The sequence below is a fragment of the Poecile atricapillus genome, chromosome 1 (genome assembly GCF_030490865.1).
Source record: "Poecile atricapillus isolate bPoeAtr1 chromosome 1, bPoeAtr1.hap1, whole genome shotgun sequence".
NCBI classification, from domain to species: Eukaryota; Metazoa; Chordata; class Aves; order Passeriformes; family Paridae; genus Poecile; species Poecile atricapillus.
Window position 1 is genome coordinate 3203515 of NC_081249.1, and position 24991 is coordinate 3228505.

The window sequence follows — 24991 nt, forward strand, 5'->3', positions numbered from 1 at the left end:
AGATCCCCGTTTAGCAGGGATTTGGCTCTGGGTGGTGTGTTCCCTGGGGTTTTGGGGTGGAAAAGACTCATCCCAGTGTTTGATGTGCTCCTTCTCCCAAGGGAAAGGGAAGGAAGTTATCCAGGCACTGTGGGATGTGCCTGCAGGTGATGCTGAGCTGTGCTGTCCTGGAGCTTTGCTGGGATTTGGAATTCCCAGAAATTACAGTATAATGATATCCAAGGGCATCACACGAGCCTGCAGCAACTTCCCTTTCCCTGCTGCTGTTTGCATTCTCAGGGAATCCCATAAAATTCCAGCGTGGTACCAATGGCAGTGCACAAGCTTTAAACCCTGTCTGCAAGGTACCTGACTTCATCCTGCTCAAATCATCCCTGCCTCTGCTCTCTGCAGCTGGGAAACAAAAGTAGAAAGGCAAGCCCAGAAAAGCCATCAAAGGAAAGGGGTTTTGTGGATAAACACGTTGGAAAATTTGCTGGTCAGGGATTTCAGCTGTTGCAGCTCGGTGTGTGACAGCCATAACCTGAATTTATTTCAGATGAGGTTCAATCTCCCTTTTGCCAGCAGGAAAGGGGTAATCAATAACGTTGAGTTTTTATCCTTCCTCTTTTCTTAGCGTTATACAACCACTCATAACCTTATTTATTTAGGAAATAAGGCCTTTCAGGGACTTTGATCAGCCTGGCTGAAGTTTCTTCAAAGATTAACTGGCTTCTTTAGAAGTAAATCAGTTTCCTCTGAAGCAGGTATTTGCTTACCACGTAACTGGGTGTTGAGAGCTGTGCAGTTATAAAGTTTGCTGGGCTCAGCTGTAGATTTCCTTAACACACACTGCTGACATCACTGAGTCTCCTCTCGGACTCTTTCTCTTTTTTTTTTCTTTTTTTTTTTTTTCCCCTCTCTTTCTCCCTCCCTCCCTCTCCTCCCTCCCTCTCTCCAGTTTCTTTATTCAGGTAATTCCAACTCAGGCTTATTTCAACTTGTTTTTGACTGACAGCGAGGGAAGGGAAACTCTCTGAGGGGTTTGTTTTGTGTTGGATTTTTTTCTGTTTTTTTTCTTTTTTTTTTAAATGCACACATGCTTTATTGAAAAGCTGCCCAACCTTCTATAAAAAAGATTGTTTGACTTGTCATGACGATAACATCTAGTAAGGAATCTGAACATTGCTCTTTTACAGGTAAGAGGTATTTGTCAAAAATCCATACATGCTTAGCAGTGCTTTGGGAGCTCTGTGGAACTGGAAGCTAAGGAGTAGGTGCTTTTCCTAATTTTTTTCTATATTTTGGTAGTTTAAGGATTTTGAAACTGTGTGTAAAAGAAAAAATGTTTATAAAATTATGCCTTTTTCTGGATTTTGACATAGAGGCAGTTCAGCAGTTAAGCAAAAGCTGTCACAGTTTGGTCTTTCCACTGATGTAAGGCATTGAATATGGGGTTTGTAATGCATGGGGCTGAGATTTTTATATGTTGGGGAGGGGGACAGATGCTGAACCTGTCTTTGTCACTGTTTGCCTGGCAGGGATTTTTTCCTGTAGAAATCCAGAGTGCTGTTTAGAGCATTAGAATCGGAACTTTCAGCCAGCTCTTGCTCTTTTATTTCAATGCAGAAATCAGTTTTCATTGGCATGGTGGGAAAACCTGCCTGGAACTTTAATCCTGTCCCTGTTACCTTTGTGTATAAGAAAAGAGAATGTCATTTTTCTGTGGAAGGTGTAAAGAATGTAAACATGTCTGAGTTGGAGAACTTCAGGCATTGTCTTCCAACTTTTGCCTGTGTCTTCACACAACTTGTTTACGACAGGTCTGACTTCTCCTCATAATCACAATCGAAGCCCGTGGTGCAAATTCCCCTCTGCTTTTCCACTGCCTCCCTTTTTATTTTCACACTGGGATCCTGCTGCAGTGAGAGTTACAGATAAAATCTCTTTTTCTCCACGAGGTGCTGGTTGTGAAGAGGAACAAAGCAGGCTTTCCTCTGTGAACCAGGAGTATCCACAGCACTTTTAATTAAACCTTGTTCCCTCCCATATTGTATTTAGAGGCATTTCCAGGGTCTTTCTGATGGCAGTGCCTGTGTGTTTACCTACCAAGTCTGTGTTTTCTTACGATTTTTTTTTTTTTTAATTGAGGGGAAGGGAGAAGATTTGCTGCTAAAGAAATATCTTCTTTATTTCCCTGGTTGTAAAATGTCACAATGCTCTCTGCACTCCCTAATAACCAGCTAACAGGAGGGAGGGAGGAAGCCTGGAGTGTAACACAGTGCTGGTTCTACAGTACAAACTGGCATCACTTTTATAAAGCAGAAGTGTAGACCAGACCAAAAACTTCCCCAGGAATTCCATCCCAGTAAATGAGGCATGGCCTAGAGACAAAAACAGCAGCAGATGACTTGGGCTTCATTCTTCCAACGTACATACAATAATTCAGTCTGTTACTTTTTATAGAATTTCAAATGAAAACAAATAGTTCTTTTTGATCCTGGATCCTCAGGCAATGAGGCAAACAAGCTATTAGCCCACAACCCTGATTGCAGCTGAATTTTTTATTGATTTATCCAGATTTCATTAAAACAGTCTGGAATATTATTTCTGCCTCCTTTCCTGTTTCCCTCTCCTCAGACACACAGTCCACAGACACAGGCTTTGGGAACAGGTGGAGACCAAGGCTGGGAAGCACCAAGAAAAACAGAAATGTTATTGTTTTACATGCTGAACCTCAGAGCATTTTGAAATAAATTTTGATTCACTTTCCTTCAAGATAAAACAAGGCAGGTTTTGGGGTGATGTGATGCCTTTTTGGTTTGTTTGCTTGACGGAGGGAAAAGTCTTTACTTTTAGAGGCACCTTATATGTGTATGAAAATTATAAAAAAATCTTGATTATTGTATGAAACAATTAAAAATCAGTGTTGTCAATTTACTAGGAAGGAATTTACCAAATGCTAAATATCTGAAATCTGAGCTGTGCTTAACCCCTTGGGATGAGAGAAGTCATGAATGGCTTGAGTGACTTATTACAGGCTTGAGCATCATTTCAGCATTCAGTGTGTCTGGATGTGTTTGTTAATATGGCAAAGAACTTGGGGTAGATATGGTAAAGAGCTTGGTGGTAATAGGGTAAAGGGCTTGGTGTTAATATGGCAAAGGGCTTGGTGTTAATATGGTAAAGAACTTGGTGGTAACAGGGTAAAGAACTTGATGTTTATGTTGTAAAGAACTTGATGTTTATATGGTAAAAGGCTTGGTGTTAATATGGCAAAGGGCTTGGTGTTAATATGGGAAAGAACTTGGTGGTAATATGGTAAAGAACTTGATGTTTATATGGTAAAGGGCTTGATGTTTATATGGTAAAGAACTTGATGTTTATATGGTAAAAGGCTTGATGTTAATATGGCAAAGAAATTTGTGTTAATAAGATAAAGAACTTGATGTTTATATGGTAAAAGGCTTGGTGTTAATATGGCAAAGAACTTGGTGGTAACAGGGTAAAGAACTTGATGTTTATATGGTAAAAGGCTTGGTGTTAATGTGGCAAAGAAATTGGTGTTAATAGGGTAAAAACTTGATGTTTATATGGTAAAGGGCTTGGTGTTTATATGGTAAAGAACTTGATGTTTATATGGTAAAAGGCTTGGTGTTAATATGGCAAAGAACTTGGTGGTAATAGGGTAAAGAACTTGGTGTTAAAATGAGAAAGAATTTGGTGGTAATAGGGTAAAGAGTTTGGTGTTGATATGGCAGAGAATTTGGGAAAAATGCTGTGCAAGTTCCTGGAGTCAGCAGGGGAAAAGCAGCTCCCAAGGACCGTGCTGTGGAAATGAAACTCCTGCTCACTCTGTGCTGAGTGGTGTGAAATGCACGTGGATCCATCACAAAGCAGAGCATCTCTACCTCCTCCTCAGAGCAGGGAATTGTCCTGTAGGACCCGAGTAGGAAATTGTGTGGCCAGCACACCCTGAGCTTCACAGCAAGGCAGAGCTTGTGGTCAGGCAGAAAGGGAACAAGATGTGACAGGAGTGAAGCTTTAGGTCATTGTCACCCTTCACTGGACAAATATTGCTTGGACATGAAGAGGCATTTTTGGGATGACATCTTTGTGGTTCTTTATACACCCACTGGGGAGAAAGGTGTTCAGCAAATTTCATCTTCCAGCAGAGCCTTCTGCAAACCTTCTGCTGCCTCTGGTGAAAGTGAAGTGCTGGGACAAGGGTTGGTCCCATTTGAAATCATATTTGGTTCCTTTCTGGCTGATTTTTCTCATGGAGTTCCTCAGCTGGATTTGTCTGTGTTCAGAAAGGCACCTTCTCTTTGTCATGACTCAACAATCATAAAGTAAAATAAATTTGGGCTGGGACAATAGTATAACCTGATTGGATTAATTTAATCTCCATTGTTTTATCTGAGGGGTTTCACTGTTGGTTCAGTCTGGTTTCACATCATGAACTTTGTCTAAAATTAGCACTTTCGCACTGAGAATGTATTATAAAAATGGTTATCTATTCAATATATTACCATAATCTGTAGGGAAGGAATATATATAAAAATGCACCTACTTAGATGACTTTAAAAGATGTATTCTTAGAACAAACTGATGAAGAGAAAAGGGTAAAATATATCATGATCAAAATTTCCACTTCTCTGTAGAATTACACAGCTTGACAAAAATATATAATAAAATAGATACAAATAAAATAACCAGAATAAATAGAATAAAATAGAGTTTACATCTTGATCAGTGAATAAATTTTCCTGGCTAAATGATTTTAATTTAGTTTTTAATTTCCCAAGGAAAATGACAACCAGATGAATGTTTTAGTGATTTTCTGACCTTGTCTGTGAAATTTCCCCAAAGCTTCCCTTTGTTTTCTGCTCAGCAATGATCAACTCCAAACTGCCCAACCTGGAAACTTCCATGCCAGCTGTTCTTTCCTGAACCCCTCCAGCCTCCCACCCAGACTCTCATTTTCAGAGAACACCAAAAGTGTATCAGCATCTGGGAGGAGGTGTTGGAACTGCAATCCTGATCCATTTCCTTACGCAAATGGCAAAACTTTCTCACAAAAATAGGATGAAAACCAGAAGACCTTTCAAGGCAACATTTTATTTTAGCCCCACATTGAGTTTGGTTGACTGGCACAATTATTGGCACTTGGTAGTTGATATCTGGACTGTTCCCAGCTTATTATTTTTATATTAAAACTATTTTTCCCTAAGAATAGGCAGAAATCAATTAATTAATTAATTAAAAATTAATAAGAAAATAATTGTTGTAGGGGAGTCTGTTGGGGTTCTTGGTCCTTGAAGTACTTTCCTACTCTGTTCTTGTAGTCTAAAAAATCCTAAAAAGCTATCCAAAGAAACTCCAAACCATTAAAATAAAATGAAGGCACTGAACCTTAAATTCATCGTTTTGAAATAAAAATGGATAAAATTTAACTATATTTTTTGAACAAAAATGTACAAAATTTAGCATTGATTTCTTTTATCAGAATAAAATATCCAAAGCTGTGACTTGATCATGACCCAAAATGATCCTTATTGGTAATAAATCTCTCTGCCCCTCTTGAAGGTCTCAGACTGGGAACATAAAATCTTATTTTAAGAAAATTTCTTTGTCTTTTTTGTGCAGAAATGCAAAAAGACACATTTCAGCGGGGCTAGCCCAGTGATTTATCCTCCTGCTGTACCTCAGTGTGGAGTTCTGCCTTTGAAGGTATATTTTTGGTTGATAAACAGTGAAAATGTTTGGGAGGATATCATGCCTTTAAATGGTTTAGATCTTATAGATAATGATTATATCATCAAGGAAAATCTTTTGTCTGTGATTGCTTTACGATCATTAAGAAATACAGAGAAATACAAGAAATTTGTTAACCACCCAAGACATCACACAAAGACTGAAAATGTGTTAGAAATCAATAATAACCTCTCTGTTCTCACAAGAAGCTTTGATTTAAGCACTTTTCTACATAAGCTGAAATATTTAGAGTGAAATCTTCAAAAAGCTGGAAGAACGACCAGATCCTCATTCCCCAGCCTCAGGATGAAACAGTGGACAAGAATTTGCTGAGTTTTTAAAACTCCAGGTGCTATTAACAGGAACTGCTCCTGATCTTCAGCTCTGCTCAGCTTGAGGAAGTGCATGCCACCAAATAATTCTGGTTTAGCTTTTTTGCTCTTTATCAACTGATCACTCCCATCTTGCTAAATAAATGGTAGGTGAACCATGGTGAAAAGGAGAGGAGGAATTGAAATCACACCATGAGAAGGGGAACCTTTGAAAGAAGCAGCAGTGACAGAGGTGTAGGATGCAGATTGTTCATATTTTGGAATTACACAGATACAAATATTGGGGGTGCTGGTGCCAGGGGCTGGACACAAACCCAGGGGTGCCCAGGTGAGCAAGAGGCCACTGGCCCCTGGGCTGGGTGAGGAATTGTGTGTCCAGCAGGAGCAGGGCAGGGATTGTCCCTCTGTGCTGGCTCTGAGAGGCCCCTCCAGGGCTGGCTCCAGTTGTGGCTGGTGCAGGAGAGCCCTGGAGGGGCTGGAGCATGTCCAGGGCAGGGAACGGAGCTGGGAAGGGTCTGGAGCCCCAGGAGGGGCTGAGGGAGCTGGGAAAGGGGCTCAGCCTGGAGCAAAGGAGGCTCAGGGGGCCCTTGTGGCTCTGCACAAGTCCCTGGCAGGAGGGGACAGCCGGGGGGGTCGGGCTCTGCTGCCAGGGAACAGGGACAGGAGGAGAGGGAACGGCCTCAAATGGCACCAGGGGAGGCTCAGGTTGGAGATTTGGAAAGAAAATTTCCCTGGAAGAGCGGTCAGGCCTTGGGATGAGCTGCCCAGGGAGGTTTGGAGTCGCTGGAATTGTCCCAGAGGAGTCTGGATGTGGCCCTTGGGGACAGGGTTTGGGGTGATGCTGCTGGGGCTGGGGTGAGGTGGGACTGGATGAGCTGGAAGCTCTTGTCCCACCTTGATGATTCTGTGATTCTGTGATCATGGATGAGGGAGCCCTCTAAACCTTCAGGCTTGATGAATCCATATTTTATTTTAGTGAGGGTTTTGTGACAGTTTCCATATTGGCATGTGACTTGTGACAGGGAATGTCACAGGCAAGAACCTTTAAAATAGAGCAGACATATCCTGCAACTTATTTTAGATTCCTAGATGGGTTGTTTTTATATAAGAAACTTGTTCATAATCTTCAGTGCATAATTTGCATTTTTTACCACAATTAAACCGTGTGTGTGATGGAAAGGGCACATCATGGTGTGGAATCTCACCTGGGATCCCACACAGCACAGCATTTCATTGGGATTTCACCTGAAAGCCTTCAGCAGCACAACTCAGACTGACCTGTATTTATTTAGGATATTCCAGCTTAAAATGCACACCTGTACCAGGTAATCAATGTGTGTAATTCTGAACCTTCCAGGAGGAGAGTGGTACCTTCACACACACTGGAACAGTTGATTTTCATGGAATAAATAACTTAGCAGCTTTCAAAAGCTCTGGCCTTGCTATAGAGGTGCAAGGAAAATACAATTCCAGCTGTCTAAAAGTTCAAGATCTGATCTCAGGTCATCAGGCACTGCAGGGACATGGGCACATCCATCCCTCAAGGTATCCCAGGTTTCCATCCTGGAAAAATGCATGCTTCCAAGGAAATAAATCACTTATCATCCATTCTGATGCTGAACATAGCCTACAGTCAGAACAAATTATTTCTCACAGCACAGCAGGTCCTCAACACACACTGAAGTCAGTTGAACAATTGGAAAACTTTGGATCTGCTGTAAATTATTTTGGATCTAACAGTGAGGGACACGCAGGAGGAGCTTTGTAGGTGAACACAATGATGGGGAGAAGTTTGTGGAAGTTGCCTCTCAAAACAGGTGGATTTTCAGGATATGGGGAAGAGGGGAATTTTATTTATGACACATGGGAAGCTATTGTGGAATGGGAGAAGTCTAAACCAGGAAAGGAGCAAGAAGTCCCCAGGGATTGATTTGAGGACAAAGAGGAATGAGATGCCAACAAAGAACAGAAGAAAGCAGAGCTAGGGGGGTCAGCAGCTGTGGAAAGGTTGGACTGTGACCTTTAGGGCTATAGAGAAGTGAATATGTTTGAATTAATGAAGGAGAAATTAAAATGGTCAAAAGAGAAGAAAAGAAATACAATTTTTTTTTATCCCAGCATTTTTGAGTGGGACAGACAAGAAGGACTGTGAGCCTGAGGAGTGTTGGAAAATGTTATAATTAATAAACTGAAACTCTGGGCTGGAAGAAAAGGTGGATTTTGGAGATGCTGTGGCAGCAAGCTGCCTGCAGACCAGAAGTCTGAGCTGTGCAGCAAGTGGAGCAAGGGAACAGCTTTTCAGAAAGAGCTTTTACTTTGGGAAAGGCTGGGTTTAACACCAGTGAATGGAGAAGTTTTCTGATTTACCACTGAGCTGCCACCTGGCTGGTGGAGTGACAGTCCCTGGACTTCCAGCATTGCCATGATCCTAACCCCATCTGAAATCTGCTGCAATTTGGGATGTTCACAGCCCTGCTCAGCTGCTTTTTGCCATCACTTATCTTCAGCACTTACCTACAAAATATGAATTCTGTTCAAACAGCACTAAAATAGAATATAAACAGCACTAAAATAACACAGAAAGGTCTACCAGTTGCACATTTCCCATCAAGTGTGTTTTCCAGTGAAAATGGAGGCTTTATTAAATATTACAGGAAAAGTACAGAGGGTTGGAGAACAAAAAGGTTGATTTTTCCACTGGAAGAATGATCTGTTGTGGGAGATGCAGTTGATTTCCTCATTCCCCAGTTATTCTTTGTGCCTAGACTGAATTTCCATTGATGCGTCGAGCCTCATTACAAGGCGACAGAAAATAATTGGGGAAGGGTGGTATTTTTTGTTCTCATAAATCAGGCAGCTTGGAAAACATCAAAGTGCCTCCTGAAACCCACGGCATCTGTAAAACTCACAGAAAAACAAGGTAGAGGAGCTGCTGAGCGTTGTAGGGTTTTAAAAATAAGTTTGCGGTGTCCTGAGCGCAGTCGGAAAAAATTCTCGGCGGAGCAGGAACAATGTTCTATTCAGCCTGATGACTCCAGTGATCAAAGCTGGACCTTCCCGAGCTCCCAACTGGAAAAGATTGCAGGAGCTTTGGAGATGACATGGGATCATAAAGGAGCAGCCATAAAGATAAGGGATGTGTAAATAAACCAGCAAAACAGGCTGCTTTGAGGGTAAGGAAACGCAGGGGCTTTGAAAAGCAGCGTGAGGTTTTTGTCTTGTTTGGGCAAATTATCACTGCTTTTATGGAGGCTCCTAAGAAACTGTCAGGAAAGGAAAAATGAGGAGGGAATTGGAGTTGTGTTCCCAGATCCCAAGGACCAGGACAGGCTGTGTCACTCCAAGTGTCACTTGTCCCCGAGCCAACCCACGTGGTCCTTACAGTTGGCTGAGACTTTTCAAATAGAAGCTTTATGGGCTGAAAAGGCAGGTTTAGATGGAAAAAAAAAAAAAACAATTCTGAAAAGCAAAAAAAATTGTATTTTGACTTGGTGGAGGCGAGATGTCACAATCTGTCACTCCAATGAATGTTTTGTTCCTCACCTAATTTAAATGAGACGCACACACACACATATTTCCATGCAAACCTTAAAAAGAAAGGTTTAGTTTTGCTTTGAACGAACAGCCAGAATGACCTTTTTTTGTTTTGTTGCTTTTTTGTTGTTTTGGTTTTTTTTTTAATTTTCCAGAAAAGTTGAAACTTTGTTGTTTTTGTTTTTTTTTTTTAATTTTGTTTTGCTATTTCTGGTTTGGCGAGAAAATCCAAAAACATTGATGTGCACCAGTACTTTCATGCTATTTCCTCCCTTTCCGAAGCCACAGTCTCTGCAGCAGACTGAGGGGTCTGTGTCATGGAAACTGGCAGGGATCAAGCAATTTGGGAAAGCAATGAGGAAAACAAAGATTCTTTTCCCTCTGATTTCTTGGGAGTTTATCTGGAAGATACAACAGAGCAGGGCTGTGTAAGCTCCCAGTCAAGAGACTCAGGAAACAGTTTCTTCTTAAAAAAAAAAATCTATTTTTATTCCAATTTTTTGCAGATACTCGAGTGACAATAAGTTCCTGTGAAATGTTAGCATGTTGCTGATTGAAAGGATAAATAATTAACCTGTCCTATTTTAATTTCCATCACCTAAGAGTGAAGGGATACAAACCAGCCCACGTCTTTAAATCCATGGGCTAATTTCAGCTTGGCTTGGCAGGTGAACAGAGGCTTCAGAAATTATGTTCCAACAAGCTCCATGAAAACAGGGAGCTCTGTTAAGTCAGAGAGGATTTATTAATGCCTTCCCTGAGAAGAGGAAATCAAGGGGGACCAGCCTTAAGCAGACATTAGAGAATCCCCACGGAGGCCAGAGAAATGGAAAAAGCTTTGGATGGAGATTGAGTGTTGTTACAGATCTTGGTCCACCACCTTTCCCCAAGTTTCAAATCCAGGTTGGACAGGGTTTGGAGCAACCTGGGATAGTGGAAGATGTCCCTGCCCATGGCAGAGGGTTGGAACTGGATGATCTTTCAGGTCCCTTCCCACCCAAATCATTCTGGGATTGCTTGAATTTGCTGGTAGCCCAAAATACCCCGTTAAAGGAGGCAGAGAATGACATGGCTGAAGCCATTTCCACTTGAAAGTCCCCATTGTTTCTCACCATTAATCTTTGATTTTCTCTCAGCCCCCACTAAAACACCAGAACATTCAGGAGTGTTAAGTACTTCATAAGGACAGAATGGAGTTTCACCAACCAGCAGCTGCTTTTGCTTCACATTTATTAATTTTTAAATCTCCTTGGCACTCCACAATTCCAGCTGAGTCCCAAGCAAGCACTGGGGCTCAGAACCTCATAAATCTTAGAAACAAAGCATTCCCATGGAGGACACTGAGGTTCTTTCCTATTTCTGCTCTGAAAATACAGGTATAACTAAATTCTTCCTTCTCCTCTACACGGTTCTCCCCCTAAAATGTGCAGGAATGGAAAAAAGGGCATTTTTCCACTCATTGCAAGGAGAGTAGGGAAGCTTGGCACACGAGTGAGCTGTGTGCTGGAATTTGGGTGGGTCTAGGAAAAAGCACAGACTTCAGTGGAAAACATATATGGGTGTGTGTGGTGTATGTGTGAGCAAAAGCCTTTAAAACCTTAAATTAACCACATCCATGGATTGGTCAGGAACAAAAAAAAAACCAAAAAACCAAAAAAACAAACCAAAAAAACCAAACCAAAAAAAAAGGAAGGAAAAAAAAGAAAGCTGCCCTGAAAAAAAACTTCTGGGCAGCGCTGTGGAGAAGCAGCCCTACACCAATGGGGAAGTGTTACTGGTATCTTTAATCCTTGCCTGACCATCTCAGGGAGGCAGGGGAGAGGCCCTGGTTTGTACATCAGAATTTTGGTGTTTTAAAGGACCCCCATGAGCACTTCTGTCCCCTCTGGGAGCTGGTGAGGGGCAGCAGGGTTGGGACAGGAGTGGGGATGGGGACAGGGTGTGTGAGCCCCAGGGTGACCCCAGCACACTTTTGGGAGCTGTTCTAGCAAAGGACTTTGCTCTGCACCCCAGGTGGTGGTTCCTGGTCCTTGTGGATGTGTCCAAGGCTGGACATTTGAGGAAATGATTTTATTTCAAGATCTAGAGATTTTATTAAGGGTAATAACGGCCCAAAGGGGGCTGTGTGTGAAAGAAGGTGCATCCACAACTAACTTTAGACAGAGCAAAATCTCCCCCATCAATGTTTTAGACTTGCAACTGTGCTTTACAGAACTGGGAATCACAGAATCTTCTGGGTTGGAAGGGTCCAGCAAGGATCATCAAACCCAGTTTTTAAGGGAATGACTCATCCAGGGAGTGAACCTCCAACCTTGGTATTTTTGACACCAGCTGAGCTCACAACACCATGGAATAATATTTTAAAGAGTAGGAATAAACCTCCTCTTCTTCTATGTAAATGCACATAAATGCCCATGAAATATCACATCCTTAATCTGTTGGACACTATTGAATTTTCTTTCCAGCATTTAAAATTTTTAAGTTTTGTTTAGGTGTAGTAGCTTCCAAACATTTGTTTGAGATGAAGCAGAGCTTGATCTCCATTTATCAGACCTGGACAATCAAGGGAAATGGGTGATTTATGCAATTTGAAATCTTTGTAGTGCAGACAAAATAGGGTAGGAATGAACATTTTTGAAGATGTTTTTTCTCAAAGAGAATATTGTACATCTTTGCTGTAATTCATTGTAAAGTAATTAACAAAAAAGAAGTCAGTTATATGATATTATTAGCATCATCTGTGCTTTGCTTAGAAGAGAAAGACATCCAATGTAAAAATAATTTAGATTTGGGTGAGAGAAGTGAGTACTTTGTCTCACAGGCTGCATTTTGTCAGCATGAGAGAAGAGACTCTTTGAAAATATCTTCCACAGTGTGAACTTGTTCACACAGGCAGGGCAATTCTTCATAACCAAATAACTTCCTGCAAAAATCAGCTTGCAACAAGTTTTAAGATGAAACCCTGACAAACCCATCCTTCTTTCTTGGAAATGTGCTCTGGAGGATGGCAAACACCACTCCAAATTCACTGGTGTGTCCTGGCCATGCAGAGATGACAAAAATTTGGATTATTTAGCAGGTTTCTCTGTATTTATCATTGCTCTGCCTACATGAAGCAGCACAAATCAGCCACAACAAACAGGTAAAAAGGATCCAGGAATTCTTTTATAGGAAAAACTTTACTCCAGTAACAGCATCCACCTTCCTGCTGGGTCAAGGTGTGCTGCTTCCACAGTTAGATTTTATTTTGTCCACATTAGGAATAGATGAAAAAAAGGTTAACAATATATAGACCTTTAAATAAAATTACATTTTTCTTTTCCCTTACCAGCTTCATGGCCTTTTGCACCCTACCATTACTTTGAATACTACTGAGGTTTTTAGATGTTTTAAAGGGACAGGACTTTTAATTTTTTTTTTATTTTTTTTGGTGGAAAACTCTTCTCATAGCCTGATATTTCAGTGCTGAGATTTGGTGGGCACACAGAGATGGAAAATGATGAGCAGGTTTATCTCTGCAGAGTATGTGAACATAATATTTGTGGGGTATTCATGGGCTATTAAAGCAATTCTTAATGAGCTCGTGGCACGGGCTAAAAGAGAGCTGTGATTTACTGGAAATGTGATTTAGGGGGAGAAAACAGAGCAAAAAACTCTGCCCCAGCTCCCTGCAGGGAGCCTCGCCCCCATGGCCACACCTCCAGCTCTGAGGGAGCCCTGGTGTGCAGTGACTAATTAAAAACAAACCCCAACTTGACTGGGACACTGCAAGCAGCTGGCACCACAAAGTGTAATTAAAACAGGGAGCTGCTGAGCCCCAGGATGTGCTCCTTTCCTTGTAGGGTTGGGATACAGGGAGGAGATGATGCTCTTGTGGTGCTGGAACCTGGTGTCTGATGTTGGGTTTGGGGCACCAGGGGATCTGTCATGAAAAAAAAAAAAATAAAGAGGGGCACAAAGCACTGTAAATTATCTGCTGTAACTGGTCTGAAATGCCCCAGTGCTGCCTGATAAATGTCTTTGCTGTCCCAGCTGAGAGTCAGGGAGAAGCAGCAGCCCTGGGGAAGGCAAATCTGCAGCTGTTTCATCCCAATTTTTGAACGACCAGCAAAGCGCTCGCTTTTCTCCCTGCCACGACTTGGCACACTCCTCTTTGCTTTCAACCACCTGCTGACAATTGAAATTAAAAATCCAGGGGAAGTGTCTGGTTTTGGGTTTGTTTGCTTGCTTGTTTTTAAACAAAACCAGATTTTTATTAGGCCAAGAAATGACTTTGGAGGAAAAAGGCAAACAAACAAGAAAAGAAAGCAGAGAGCAGTCTTCTGTTCCACTAACCCCTCTTCAGCTTTGAAACAGATGCAGCAAATTTCAAACCAGCTGCAGGCTGGCAAATCAGTTGCTCTGAATTTGACTTTGTTGTTGTTGTTATTATTATTATTATTATTATTATTATTATTATTATTATTATTATTATTAGTCAAAGTGATGAAGTGATGGGTGAGTACTAGGAAGGTTAAAAACAAGGTGCTGTCCCTTATCTGCTGTGAAAGAAAGAAGGACACAGCCAACCTATGGTGAGCAGGGAGTGAGAGTCCCAGCAAGCTTATCATGGAATCATGGAATGGTTTGGGTTGGAAGGGACCTTAAATCCCATCCAGTGCCACCCCTGCCATGTCAGGGACACCTCCCACTGTCCCAGGAGCTCCCAATGTCCAGCCTGGCCTTGGGCACTGCCAGGGATCCAGGGGCAGCCCCAGCTGCTCTGGCAATTCCATCCCAGCCCCTGCCCACCCTGCCAGGGAATTCTTTCCTCACATCTAAATCTTCCCTCCTTCAGCTTAAGGCCATTCCCTCTGATCCTGTCACACCCTGTCCCTATGAAAAGTCCCTCTTCAGCCCCCTTTAGGAACTGGAAGGCTCCTGTAGGGTTTCCCTTACAGCAGTCCAGTCCAATCCCTTTGTTCTCCTGCTGACCTGGGAGGGGATTCCCTTCCCCTTGAACTTTTTCCAGCATAACCTCAGCAGTAAATGGCCTCAGACTAATTATTTTCTATCTTGTTGGCTAATGAAGCTGCCACCCTGTGACCTGAATACTGAAAGGAAACACAGACATCCCTTATTTTGGGCACAAAACCATGAAACTCTTGGCACGTGAGCTGGTGCAGGCAGATTTCAGCCAGGTAATTTATACCAGGCTGAAAATCCAAAGAGGCAGAAATCAAGAGAAAATGTGCCTTTGGGGCAAACAGCTCACCCACCTGGAGCCCCAGCCCTGGAACCAGACCAAAGAAAGGCAGCATCAGCCCCTCTGGGTGCCTTTTCCCTGGGAGCTGTGCTCCAGAGAGGTGGCCTGTCCCCACTCTGGGATGGGGAAGGCAGCAGGAGCTGTGTAAAAACACTTTCCCAGTAGCCAGAGCAGCTGGCTGGCCAAGGGCCCGTTCCCAAAAAAGGAATTAAGTACTTAGGAAGGACTTAGGTAGGCCTGAGTTGACTAAGTGAAAAACTATTTTGCAGAAAATCCCTGCCCAGCTCCTGTTCCGTGCTGGAATGTGTACAGGTGTCTTCATCCCTGACCCTCACCCTGCTGGATGCCCAGGAGCTCTGCGTTCAGGCATGCCACAGAACACCACATGGATTAATTGATATTGTGTCTAAGCAGGAAGAGCCAAAAAATGAGGCATTCCTTGGCTTGTCTTCAGTCTTCTCCCAGCATATCCCCTGCTCTCTTTCTCCACCTCCCTCCTGCAAGGTTCCTCAAGCCCTGTGGCTGCTGCCGCTTGTGGTCCCAAATCTGATCCTTGGAGGTGAAGGTGAGACTCCTCCTTGAGTCTGAGGCTTCATTCCCACATTTCTGACTGATGAGGAGCTGGGAAGATGGGGAGGGGAGACCTTGCACTAAATGAAGCTTTGCAAAGCCTGAAACCACTGAAACAGAGTTGTTGCTGCCTGTGGCAGGGGGTTGGAATGAGATGACCTTTAAGGTCCCTTCCAACCCAAATCCTTCTGTGATTCTCTGATGTGATGGAGAGGTCAGGGATGGGTGGTGTGAACCTACAGGGAGATTTTTGCTGAACATGAAGCGTTATGCAGTCAGCTGCACACTCCTCTGGGGGTGGGGTAAGGTTTCCTGGTTTGGATCTTTTGATTCACAGGGAGTGAGGAGAGGAATGGGATACAAAACAAAATGAGGGGAAGCAGGATAACGAGTGATGCCCTTGTGGTAAACGGCATCCTTCAGGGAGGAAAAATGACAGGATTTAGATGTTGGAAGTCCCTAAGGTCATCCTGGAAGAGGAGAGTGGAGAAATAGTGGCAGTGACACTGCAAAACAGGACAACAGTTGGCACTGAGCTCTCTGGAAGTTTAGTCCTGGCTTTATATTGGCTGCTCAGCTCAGCTGGGATAGGACATCACTCTGTTCTGTCCCAGCATGGTTCCCTCTCTGTGCTGAGATGTTTCATGTTCCCACAGCAGCCCAAGATGTAACTGGAAGTGCAGGGTATGAGTTTGATAAGCAAAATGCAACAGTAAATGTCCCTTTCAGCCTTGCAGAGCAGCTCTGGCACCCAACTTCCCAGAAACAGAGAGGGCAAGGTCCCAGGAGTCTGTTCAGACTTGTCTGTGTAGAAAGAGCTAGGGATGGTTTGCACAGCAAGAATGAGGAAAGGGTTTGTGGGTGGGAAGAGCATCACAGCACGGGCAGGTTCTAAATGTTTAACTGCTCTCCCAGTGTTTGAGAATACTTTGGAGCAACAATGTGCCAGCCAGGGAGGCATTCTAAAGTATTTTGTACTGCCCTGCTGAAGAAAAGCCATTCATAAAAAAAATAAAAAAAAACAAGGCAGGTTTCTGAGGAATCTTTATTTGGTTGTTTTTGGTTTTTTTTCCCAGCTGTGCATAAACCATATTTCTGAGCACAAAAAGGAGAGTCTTGTGATGTGAGGAGTTTATTAATTTCTCCCTGGAAGAACACTTGGGTGTGCTTGAAGGATGTGCATGGCCAAGGCCCCTGCTCATCCCCAGAGCCTGGGGCAGAGGCTGGAGGGCAGGATTTTGGGAGGGTGGATGCTCACACCCTTGCAGGATATGCTTTTTCTCCCCTTCAAGGCCTGATCCAGAGACTTGGGAATCACTGGGAGCTTCTCCATTAATTCCAATAAGCTTTGAGTCATCTTTTGCCTGCATTCTGCCTTCTTGCTTGTTCTCCTGTTTTCTCACCTCAGTGTATTTCCAAAGGCTCCTCTGTGTAAATCCGTAATTACTGCAGAGCCTTGCACCCTGTCCTGGGGAACAACAACATTCCTGGACAAATCTCCCTCAGAAACAACACTCAGGAGATATCTCCAGCTTTAATTAATTCATCTTCCATGCCCAGCAGGCAGCAGCCTAGGAGAGACAGATGGATTTGGGTTTTCACTGCTCTGTGAATGGTTGATGCCCTGGCCCTGCTGTGAGTGATGTAAAACCCATCTCTGGCTTGACCACTGCACCCCTCAACCCTCCCTGTGCTGGGCCAGGACGTGTCCCTGCTTTCACCTGCTCCTGGAGCCCAAATTGGGAAGAGTGACCATTCCCAGGGCTAACCTGTGCTGATGGGTGGCTCCAAGCTGAAGGCACAGCTTTGGGAGCTGATTTTGACTTGAGGGTGTATTTACGGCTCTCTTGCCTCAGTCTTTTTGTGATAAAAACCCAAAAATGGGTAAATTTAGCCTTTCAAACCTGTGAGTCACCCTGGTGCGCTGAAGGGCTCTTTTTGGAGCCCGGGGCAGCAGTGTCCAGCTGTGTGGCTGCACCAGAGGCAAAGCACCCTTTTTCAGCCTCTCCTTCCCTCCCTCCCTCCTCTCCTGCTCCTCTTGAATTCCATAACTCAGCCACCGAGCAGGATTTTGCTGGTTGACAGTTGTACAGCATAACCTGGTGCACAGCCCAGAGGGAGGAGGATGTTCATGCTACGCAGAGCACTGAGAATTCAGGAGGCACTTTTGTAACCTACTGAACCACATCAGACCTAGGAAAGATCTGAAGATTATGCATCCCTCCTCAATGTTTTCTTTCCTCACCCCGGGCTTTTCATTTCTTCAGTGCCAAGCCTGCTAATGGTTTTTGTTTTTTTGGGTTTTTTTTTTTTTTTTTTTTGGCTGGTTGAAAAAACAGCTCAAGTTCTGCCCCCGTCTCGGAGTGGCAGCGAAGCATGCGTGAGGATTTGCTCCAGTGGCAAAGCCATATCTGATTGGGGAAAAAAAATAAAAAAGGAAAACAGCTGAGGCCCTTCGAACAAGTCATGCTCCTGTACGCTTTTAATCACTTGTGTCTGCCAAGAGAGGTCTTGCACAAGCAAAGCTGGCTCCATGCAAGAGGAACATTTTTGCGTGTATGCAGGCTGGCCCCGGCTCCCTGATAATGTGCTCCCTGGAAGCAGTGGCAATGTGCTGGTTAGACCCCTGGCTGCTGGAATTACCTTCATGTCAAGGTATTCATGCTTGGTGGTTTGGTATGTAGCTCTGCGTTTTATTGACTTTGAACTTCCATATGCTCTGAGGGGGAGTCTCCTTTGGCTGCTCCTGAAGGGCTGGTGAGGAAAGGAGGTAATTCAAAGGGCATTAGAATGCTAAAGAAGCCTGAAACAATTTCATTTTCTTCCCTCTTGAAGTATGTTTCCTTAGCTCTACTTCAGCTCAGTTTTATTTGCAGCTCCACTTGCATTTACAGCAATAAAAAGTAATTTATCAGTGTAAAAATCAGTTAGGGAACAGACAGAAGAAGTTCTTTTAATTTAAATATGTACGTTACTCTTATTATTTAAGCTGTTTGTTCATATTAACTTACTGTGGTAGATGTGCTGTGTGATTTAGAGTGAGCATAAACCAAACAAACCAAAGTATTTTGGCTGAGGTGTGGGGTTGATTGTCAGGGCAGAGGGTGTGAGGTGCCTCTATGAGATGGGAAATAGCAATGCAAGTGCTATAATGTGTTTTTTACACATACAGACACCCATAAATAATTTATTTTGGGATATTATAGTGGTCACTTGACTCAGGAAGCAGTGGAGAAGTGGGGGTGGGAGACAATCCTCATCTGAATCTCCTTTTTTATTTTTTCTACTGATGGTTTCCTCAGGGTTTCTTCCCCCAAGTGATTGCTGCTGGCTGCTGCCAGGGATAAGGGAGGGAAGCAGAGGCAGCGTGACAGATCCTCTCTTCCCATGTCAGTGTGACAGAAAAGGGAAGTATTTCTGCAGGGAAAGGAAACCAAGAGGAGTTTCCCTGGGGAGGAAAAGAGCACTAGAGAAATTCGGGATCACACAGGAAAGAGTGATGTGAGAGGAAAAAAAAAGAAAAAAAGAAATTAGGAAGCAAATCAAGACAAAAAAAAAAAAAAAAACCCTGCCACCAAAAAAAGCAGCAGAAATTGGCTGGGATCCATTTCAGGAAGTGGCTGTAAAGCTGAGTAACTTTGTCACAAATCAAGGGAGGACACAAAAGATGATGGGGGAATTTTTTTTATTTTTTTTTTTCTGAAAAAGCCTCTTTCACCTATGTCAGACTCCAAAATTTCCTGCTCTGCCACATGTGGGGATAAACATTACACATGGGGACGGGATAGATGGACAGTGAGAAACAGCCTTGGCTGTGAGCTGGAGTCTGGAGTGTGCCAGACTTGTCCAGGGCTGCAGCACAGCTTCATTTCTCAGCTGAAAACCTGAAATGGCAAATTTTACAGCTGTCCCTTTCTCTGTTGGTACAGCCCAGGGAAATTCCTTGTGTGCCTTGAAAATTCCTTGCTGCCTCCCATCTTTTGTGGGGGGCTCTTCTGCCGTGGCATTTTGGTGTCGTATCTGCGGTGCTGCCCTTCAGCAGGTCTGGAAATGTGAGATGCTGCAGTTTCAGGAGTATTTTCATTTGGGGCTCTTGGACAGGGAACAACCAATTCCAGGGCAGAGCAGAGAGAGGGAAAGGGCTCTTCCCAGGCCCTTGGGAGGGATGAATCTTTTCCTTCCCTGACAGGGTGGGCAGGGGCTGGGATGGAATTGCCAGAGCAGCTGGGGCTGCCCCTGGATCCCTGGCAGTGCCCAAGGCCAGGCTGGACATTGGGAGCTCCTGGGACAGTGGGAGGGGTCCCTGCCATGGCAGGGGTGACACTGGATGGGATTTACGTTCCATTCCAACCCAAACCATTCCAAGATACTCTAACTGTTGTTATTCCCCCTGCATCCCACGCACACATGCCAAGCCCTGGTGCAGGATCCAGGGTCTCCTGGGCATGGCAGAGCCACGGTGAGTGTGGAGAGCTGAGTGTCCTTGGGCCATCCCTGACCTTGGACAGGTAACTCTGACCTCCAGACACCCCAGGAGCCCTGTCCCTGCCCCTCCAGCCCAAACACACTGCTGGAGCTCCAAGGAGGGGAGGTGGAACCTTGGCTGTCCCCATCCCTGTGACCTCCAGGCGAGGAGGAGCTGTCAGCCCTGGGGATTGCTCCCAGGAGCAGGGGTCCAGGTAGGCTGAGCAAGGAGCTGGGATGGGGACGTGCCTCCAACACTGGGGCAGAGATCCCAGAGATCTGCCAGGAAAACTCCTTCTGGTGCTGTGGAAGTACTGGCTAAGGGGAAAGTCCTCTTGAGAGGGAGAGGTGTACTGATTTCAGAACAGACTTCTGGGTATGTTTTAAATCCATGTCCTATCCAGGTAGAGGCTTGGTGTGGGGAGCCTCTTCCCTGAGGAACCTGCCCTTGCCTGAAAGGTTTCCCATTTGAGGCTGCACATATTTACCCTGACAGCGGTGCTGGGCCTGAGGAGCAGTTGCATGTACAGTCCTTCCCAGCCCTAGCCCTCCCAGCCCCCACATTTCCTCCCGTTGTTCTTTTTCAGATCACTTGAAGGTTTTTTCCTGTTTATTATCCGGACATGCTGCGCTCTGTGTGTTGATTTGACTGTCACATAAGGAATCTCCTACTGGGATCATGGATGCACTCTTTTCTTTTACAAATATATATCTGTGGCAATGGTTCATAGCTGTGGAAGAGAAATGTTGGTGATTAAACCAAAACTGGAATGAGCTACAGTTATGGGGGCTAAGTTTAATTACCCTTTCCCAGAAAACCTGCAAGAGTGTGATGAGTACAGTCACAAACTGAAATTCTCCTTAATTGACATAACAGGAAAGGTACTTCAGTGAGTAATTATGCTGATGTCCTGGGCTGGCACATTTGTGTCCCACAAATATATCTTGTACTTCCTGCAAAATTCTTTTAAGTAGCTATAAGGAAGACATTATTTTTTTTTCTTTTATTTTCTTTTTTTTTTTTCCAGCGGTTGGCGAAAACTAATCACTGACTTGGAGGCTCTTTTTGAGGAAAACAATGGGACAAAACAATGCCTTTTTGTGAGACCTGCCAAAGCACAAAGGATGCATGGGATGTTTTTTTTCTTTGTTGCTTTTGTCAGCAGGAAGTTTTGTTGTTGGGAACGACTATAACATGCACTGTCCTTGCTCTACGTAATCTCTGTCTGGTCCTGCGAGCCGGGTCCGGTTCTGTGCCTTGTCCAGCTGGCACAGGCAGGACTCTGCCTCACCCTGGGGGCTCTGCCCAGCCCTGGGTGCTCGCACTCTCCCTCTCCATCCGGACTGATACCCACTAAACCAATCCAGGAGTCGGGTGCTCCAGTGATTGCTGGGGTCACACAGGTCAGGGCCCACCTTTAGAATGCTGACTTTGGCAATTACTTCCTTCTTTTAATTTTTTTTTTTTTCTCCCCCCCCTCAGACAGCTTAAAATGTGGGTGTGCTGTTCCAGTGCAGACAGCTTCAGAGTGTTGCACCCAGGTGTAAATATTCCAGACCTCGCCTTTGATGTGCTCAGGTCTGCTTTGTTTCCCTCTAGGTTAGTTGTAGGTCCGTCACAAAGAGCCAGATCCGACTGAGTAAATGACTTGTGGAAGTTAATTGTTCCCAGTGAAAGCTGGTCTGGCTCATTCTGCCTCCGTCGCAGGAAGGGACAGAGGTGGTGAGCTGGATCTGCGTTCTGAGCCCAGCGACTTTAATTCTGATCAGATGTCTCTCTTCAGGGCATTAAAGAAAACCTGCTCACTAATCAAAAAGAGCCTCTTCTCTAGAGAAACGTAAGGAAAGAAAGAAAGATTTAATGCCTTTTATGCCTTTTACAGAAATAAAGTACTGATATAAAATTTCAGCTTTGACAAATTTCTTTTGCAGGCTATCGTAAAAGAAACCTACTTCTCCATACTTGGCAGGCACCAGAATCAAAGAATGATTTTTTTTTTTTTCCCTGGAAAAAAAAAAATAAATATATATATATATAAAATTATTTGTAATGTCAGATACTGTACGGTGGTAACTTTATATTCCAGCTGTTTTTATTCACTGCTGCTGTGTTTAGATTGTGTTTGTGCTTCTCTCCATCAGCATTTTCAAATACTCCTCAAAGTCGGCTCTGGCTTCATTAAGTAACAGCTTTCTTTTCTCCTCTCTCCTCAGGACTGAAGCAGTGAGGATGGAGCCCACAAAGATCAACATGTCCCGCGTGCCCCTGGTCGGCGGCGGCATCGACAGCGCCGTGCTCAAGGCACACAAACCCCGCGTGATGTCCAAGAGCGGCCACAGCAACGTCAGGATAGACAAAGTCGATGGCATTTACCTGCTCTACCTGCAGGACCTGTGGACCACAGTCATAGACATGAAGTGGAGGTACAAACTCACCCTGTTTGCTGCTACTTTTGTCATGACCTGGTTCCTCTTTGGGGTGATCTACTACGCCATCGCTTTCCTTCACGGGGACTTGGAGATGAACAAGTTCTCCCCAAAGCGGGAGCCGTGCGTGAAGAACGTGGATTCCCTGACTGGGGCATTCCTTTTCTCCCTGGAGTCCCAGACAACCATTGGCTACGGATTTCGTTTCATCACCGAGGAGTGTCCCCACGCCATTTTCTTGCTTGTGGCCCAGCTGGTCATCACCACCCTGATCGAGATCTTCATCACAGGTACCTTCCTGGCCAAGATCGCCAGGCCAAAAAAAAGGGCAGAGACCATTAAATTCAGCCACTGTGCTGTCATCACCAAACACAACGGGGAGCTTTGCCTGGTGATCAGAGTGGCAAACATGAGGAAGAGCCTCCTGATACAGTGCCAGCTCTCTGGGAAGCTTCTTCAGACCTACGAAACCAAAGAAGGGGAGAGGATTCTGCTGAACCAGGCCAGTGTCAAATTCAACGTTGACTCCTCTTCGGAGAGTCCCTTTCTCATTTTGCCTTTGACCTTCTACCACATTTTGGATGAAAGCAGCCCTCTGAGAGACCTCACACCTCAAAACCTCAAGGAGAAGGACTTTGAGCTCGTGGTGCTCCTGAATGCCACGGTGGAGTCCACCAGTGCTGTCTGCCAGAGCAGGACTTCCTACATCCCTGAGGAGATCCACTGGGGCTACGAGTTTGTGCCTGTGGTTTCCCTCTCTCCAAATGGAAAGTACGTGGCGGATTTCAGTCAGTTTGAGAAGATCAGGAGAAGCACAGATTCTACATTTTACAGTATGGACTCTGAAAAGCAAAAGCTGGAGGAGAAATACAGGCAGGAGGACCAAAGAGAGAGGGAACTGAGAACAATGTTGTTACAGCAGAGTAATGTTTGATTGGATGGACAAACTATTCTGAATAATCCCTTTTCTGCAAACTGAAAAGAACCCACACTTTCTGTGCTGTATGTCTGCTGTGAAACCAGAAGTGAAGTCCTTTTCAGGATTATTTCCTTTTCAGTCCTGTTTCAGCAAATAGCTTTGGTGTACAGTAAATTTACCCCTTTGGCTGAGTTGTTAATCAATTATTTTGTAATTAGGCAGGATTTCTTCGTTCCCAATCATGACTTGGCGAAACTGGGATTATGTTAGACCTCTGCCTTATGCCACCACTGAAAGCAGACATGCCACTTTCCGTTTGGAAAGTGAAACTGGATGCACTGTGCTGATTCCCTCGAGTATTTATTTGACGTGGTTTTACTGTGAACATGCAGGGACAGCACACAGCACTGCTCGAGGAAAACGTGCTCCTTTGAAATAGGTATCTTTAAAATGTGTATTCTCCTACCAGGGATCACCTGCGTGGGGATTCCTGGCGCTGAAAGTAAGTTGATTGAAGAGACAGATGGTTGGATGTGGGAAGAGCTTCAGGGAGGGGTTAAACTCCTACTTGAATCTCGAAGGAGGGTGGCAGAGCAGTGCTGGGTGGTGGGGAAGAGAACTCGCTCTCTGTCTCTGCTGCTCGGAGCTTGTTTTGTGATTGTTTTAGGATCACTCACTTTTTTTTAACCTTGCTAATGCCTGATTTATATCTGATAGCAAAAAGGGGAGATGAGGGCAAGACACACACAGGATCCCAACAGTAATCAACTAAGGTTATAGCTGGCTTTGAGACACCTGTTTTTTTATCCAATGTAAATAGTTTGTAACAGCAGCATAACAATGCAATTCTACAGATTGCTTGCTTTGCTCCGGACCGTATTCAATTTTGGTTAAAAGAAAGCTGTGTAATGTCTGTAGACAATATTTACTTTTTCTGGCAGCCATAAAGGACAAGCATTCCTTTCATCCAAACCAATTTTGGTCTACTAAAACCATTCCATTAATAAATGAATTTAATTTGAGCAGCTCCTGATCTCTTTGTGGCACGGGGAGAGGGTGAAGTACCCTGGAGAGGCTGAAAGAGCCGAGTGCATGGAGGAGACATTTGGCTCTGGCCCAGAGCCCTGGGAACGCTGCAGTGGCCAGAGGACAGGTGGCAAACCAGGGTAGCAGAGGTGTCCACGTAGCATCTCTGTTGTAGAGGCTTTTTAAATGGGAATTTGAAATTATTTCTGACCCACACCGCTTTGGCAGCTCTCTGAGTTCTAGAGATTCTTTCTGTTCCTCTAAAGTTTTGGCAAGGAAAAGCTGTTTTAAATGGGTCTGGCCTGAGAGCCACCAAGGCTGGCAGTGATGGGAGGATGGGGGGGGTTGGAACCAGATGATCTTTAAGGTCCTTTTCAACTCCAAGCCTTCTGTGATTCTGTGACTTTTGGCATCATTGCACTAATATTTTTTTCTACCAGTGCTGTGCTGAGCTTCCCAGCACCGTGTGGCCTGGTGGAATGCAGTGCTGCAGTCTGTCAGACAATATTCTATAAAGCAAATAAATCCAGTTTGCAGCCTGAAGAGGCACACAGCAAGCTGAGCACAAAGGTGGCACCAGGGATGGGTGTCAGGAAGAAAGGAGCACACACTGCAGGGGCCTGTGGGGTGTCAGTGAGTGGAGCAGGAAGGTGATGGTGAGGAAGGGCATGAGAAGTTTACAACCGCTCATTTATATAAATTTTTGGCTCTCCTGTGGGGGAAAACATACACAGAATG

General features: G+C 44.3%; 1 protein-coding gene across 9 annotated transcripts; it reads left to right on the forward strand.

Annotated features, from left to right (window-relative positions):
- The first annotated feature begins 874 nt into the window (after positions 1 to 874).
- KCNJ15 (potassium inwardly rectifying channel subfamily J member 15) lies at positions 875 to 24249 on the forward strand. Of its 9 annotated transcripts, none has more exons than XM_058860840.1 (3): positions 883 to 953; positions 1179 to 1252; positions 22096 to 24249. In XM_058860840.1, exon 3 carries the CDS (start codon positions 22112 to 22114, stop codon positions 23240 to 23242), a length of 1131 nt encoding a protein of 376 aa, XP_058716823.1. In that variant the 5' UTR covers positions 883 to 953; positions 1179 to 1252; positions 22096 to 22111; the 3' UTR covers positions 23243 to 24249. The 9 variants fall into 9 exon arrangements, with proteins under 9 accessions (XP_058716837.1, XP_058716823.1, XP_058716847.1 ...); XM_058860845.1 differs by lacking the exon at positions 883 to 953 and adding an exon at positions 979 to 1022; XM_058860820.1 differs by lacking the exons at positions 883 to 953; positions 1179 to 1252 and adding exons at positions 1047 to 1178; positions 17757 to 18072.
- Positions 24250 to 24991: the final 742 nt, after the last annotated feature.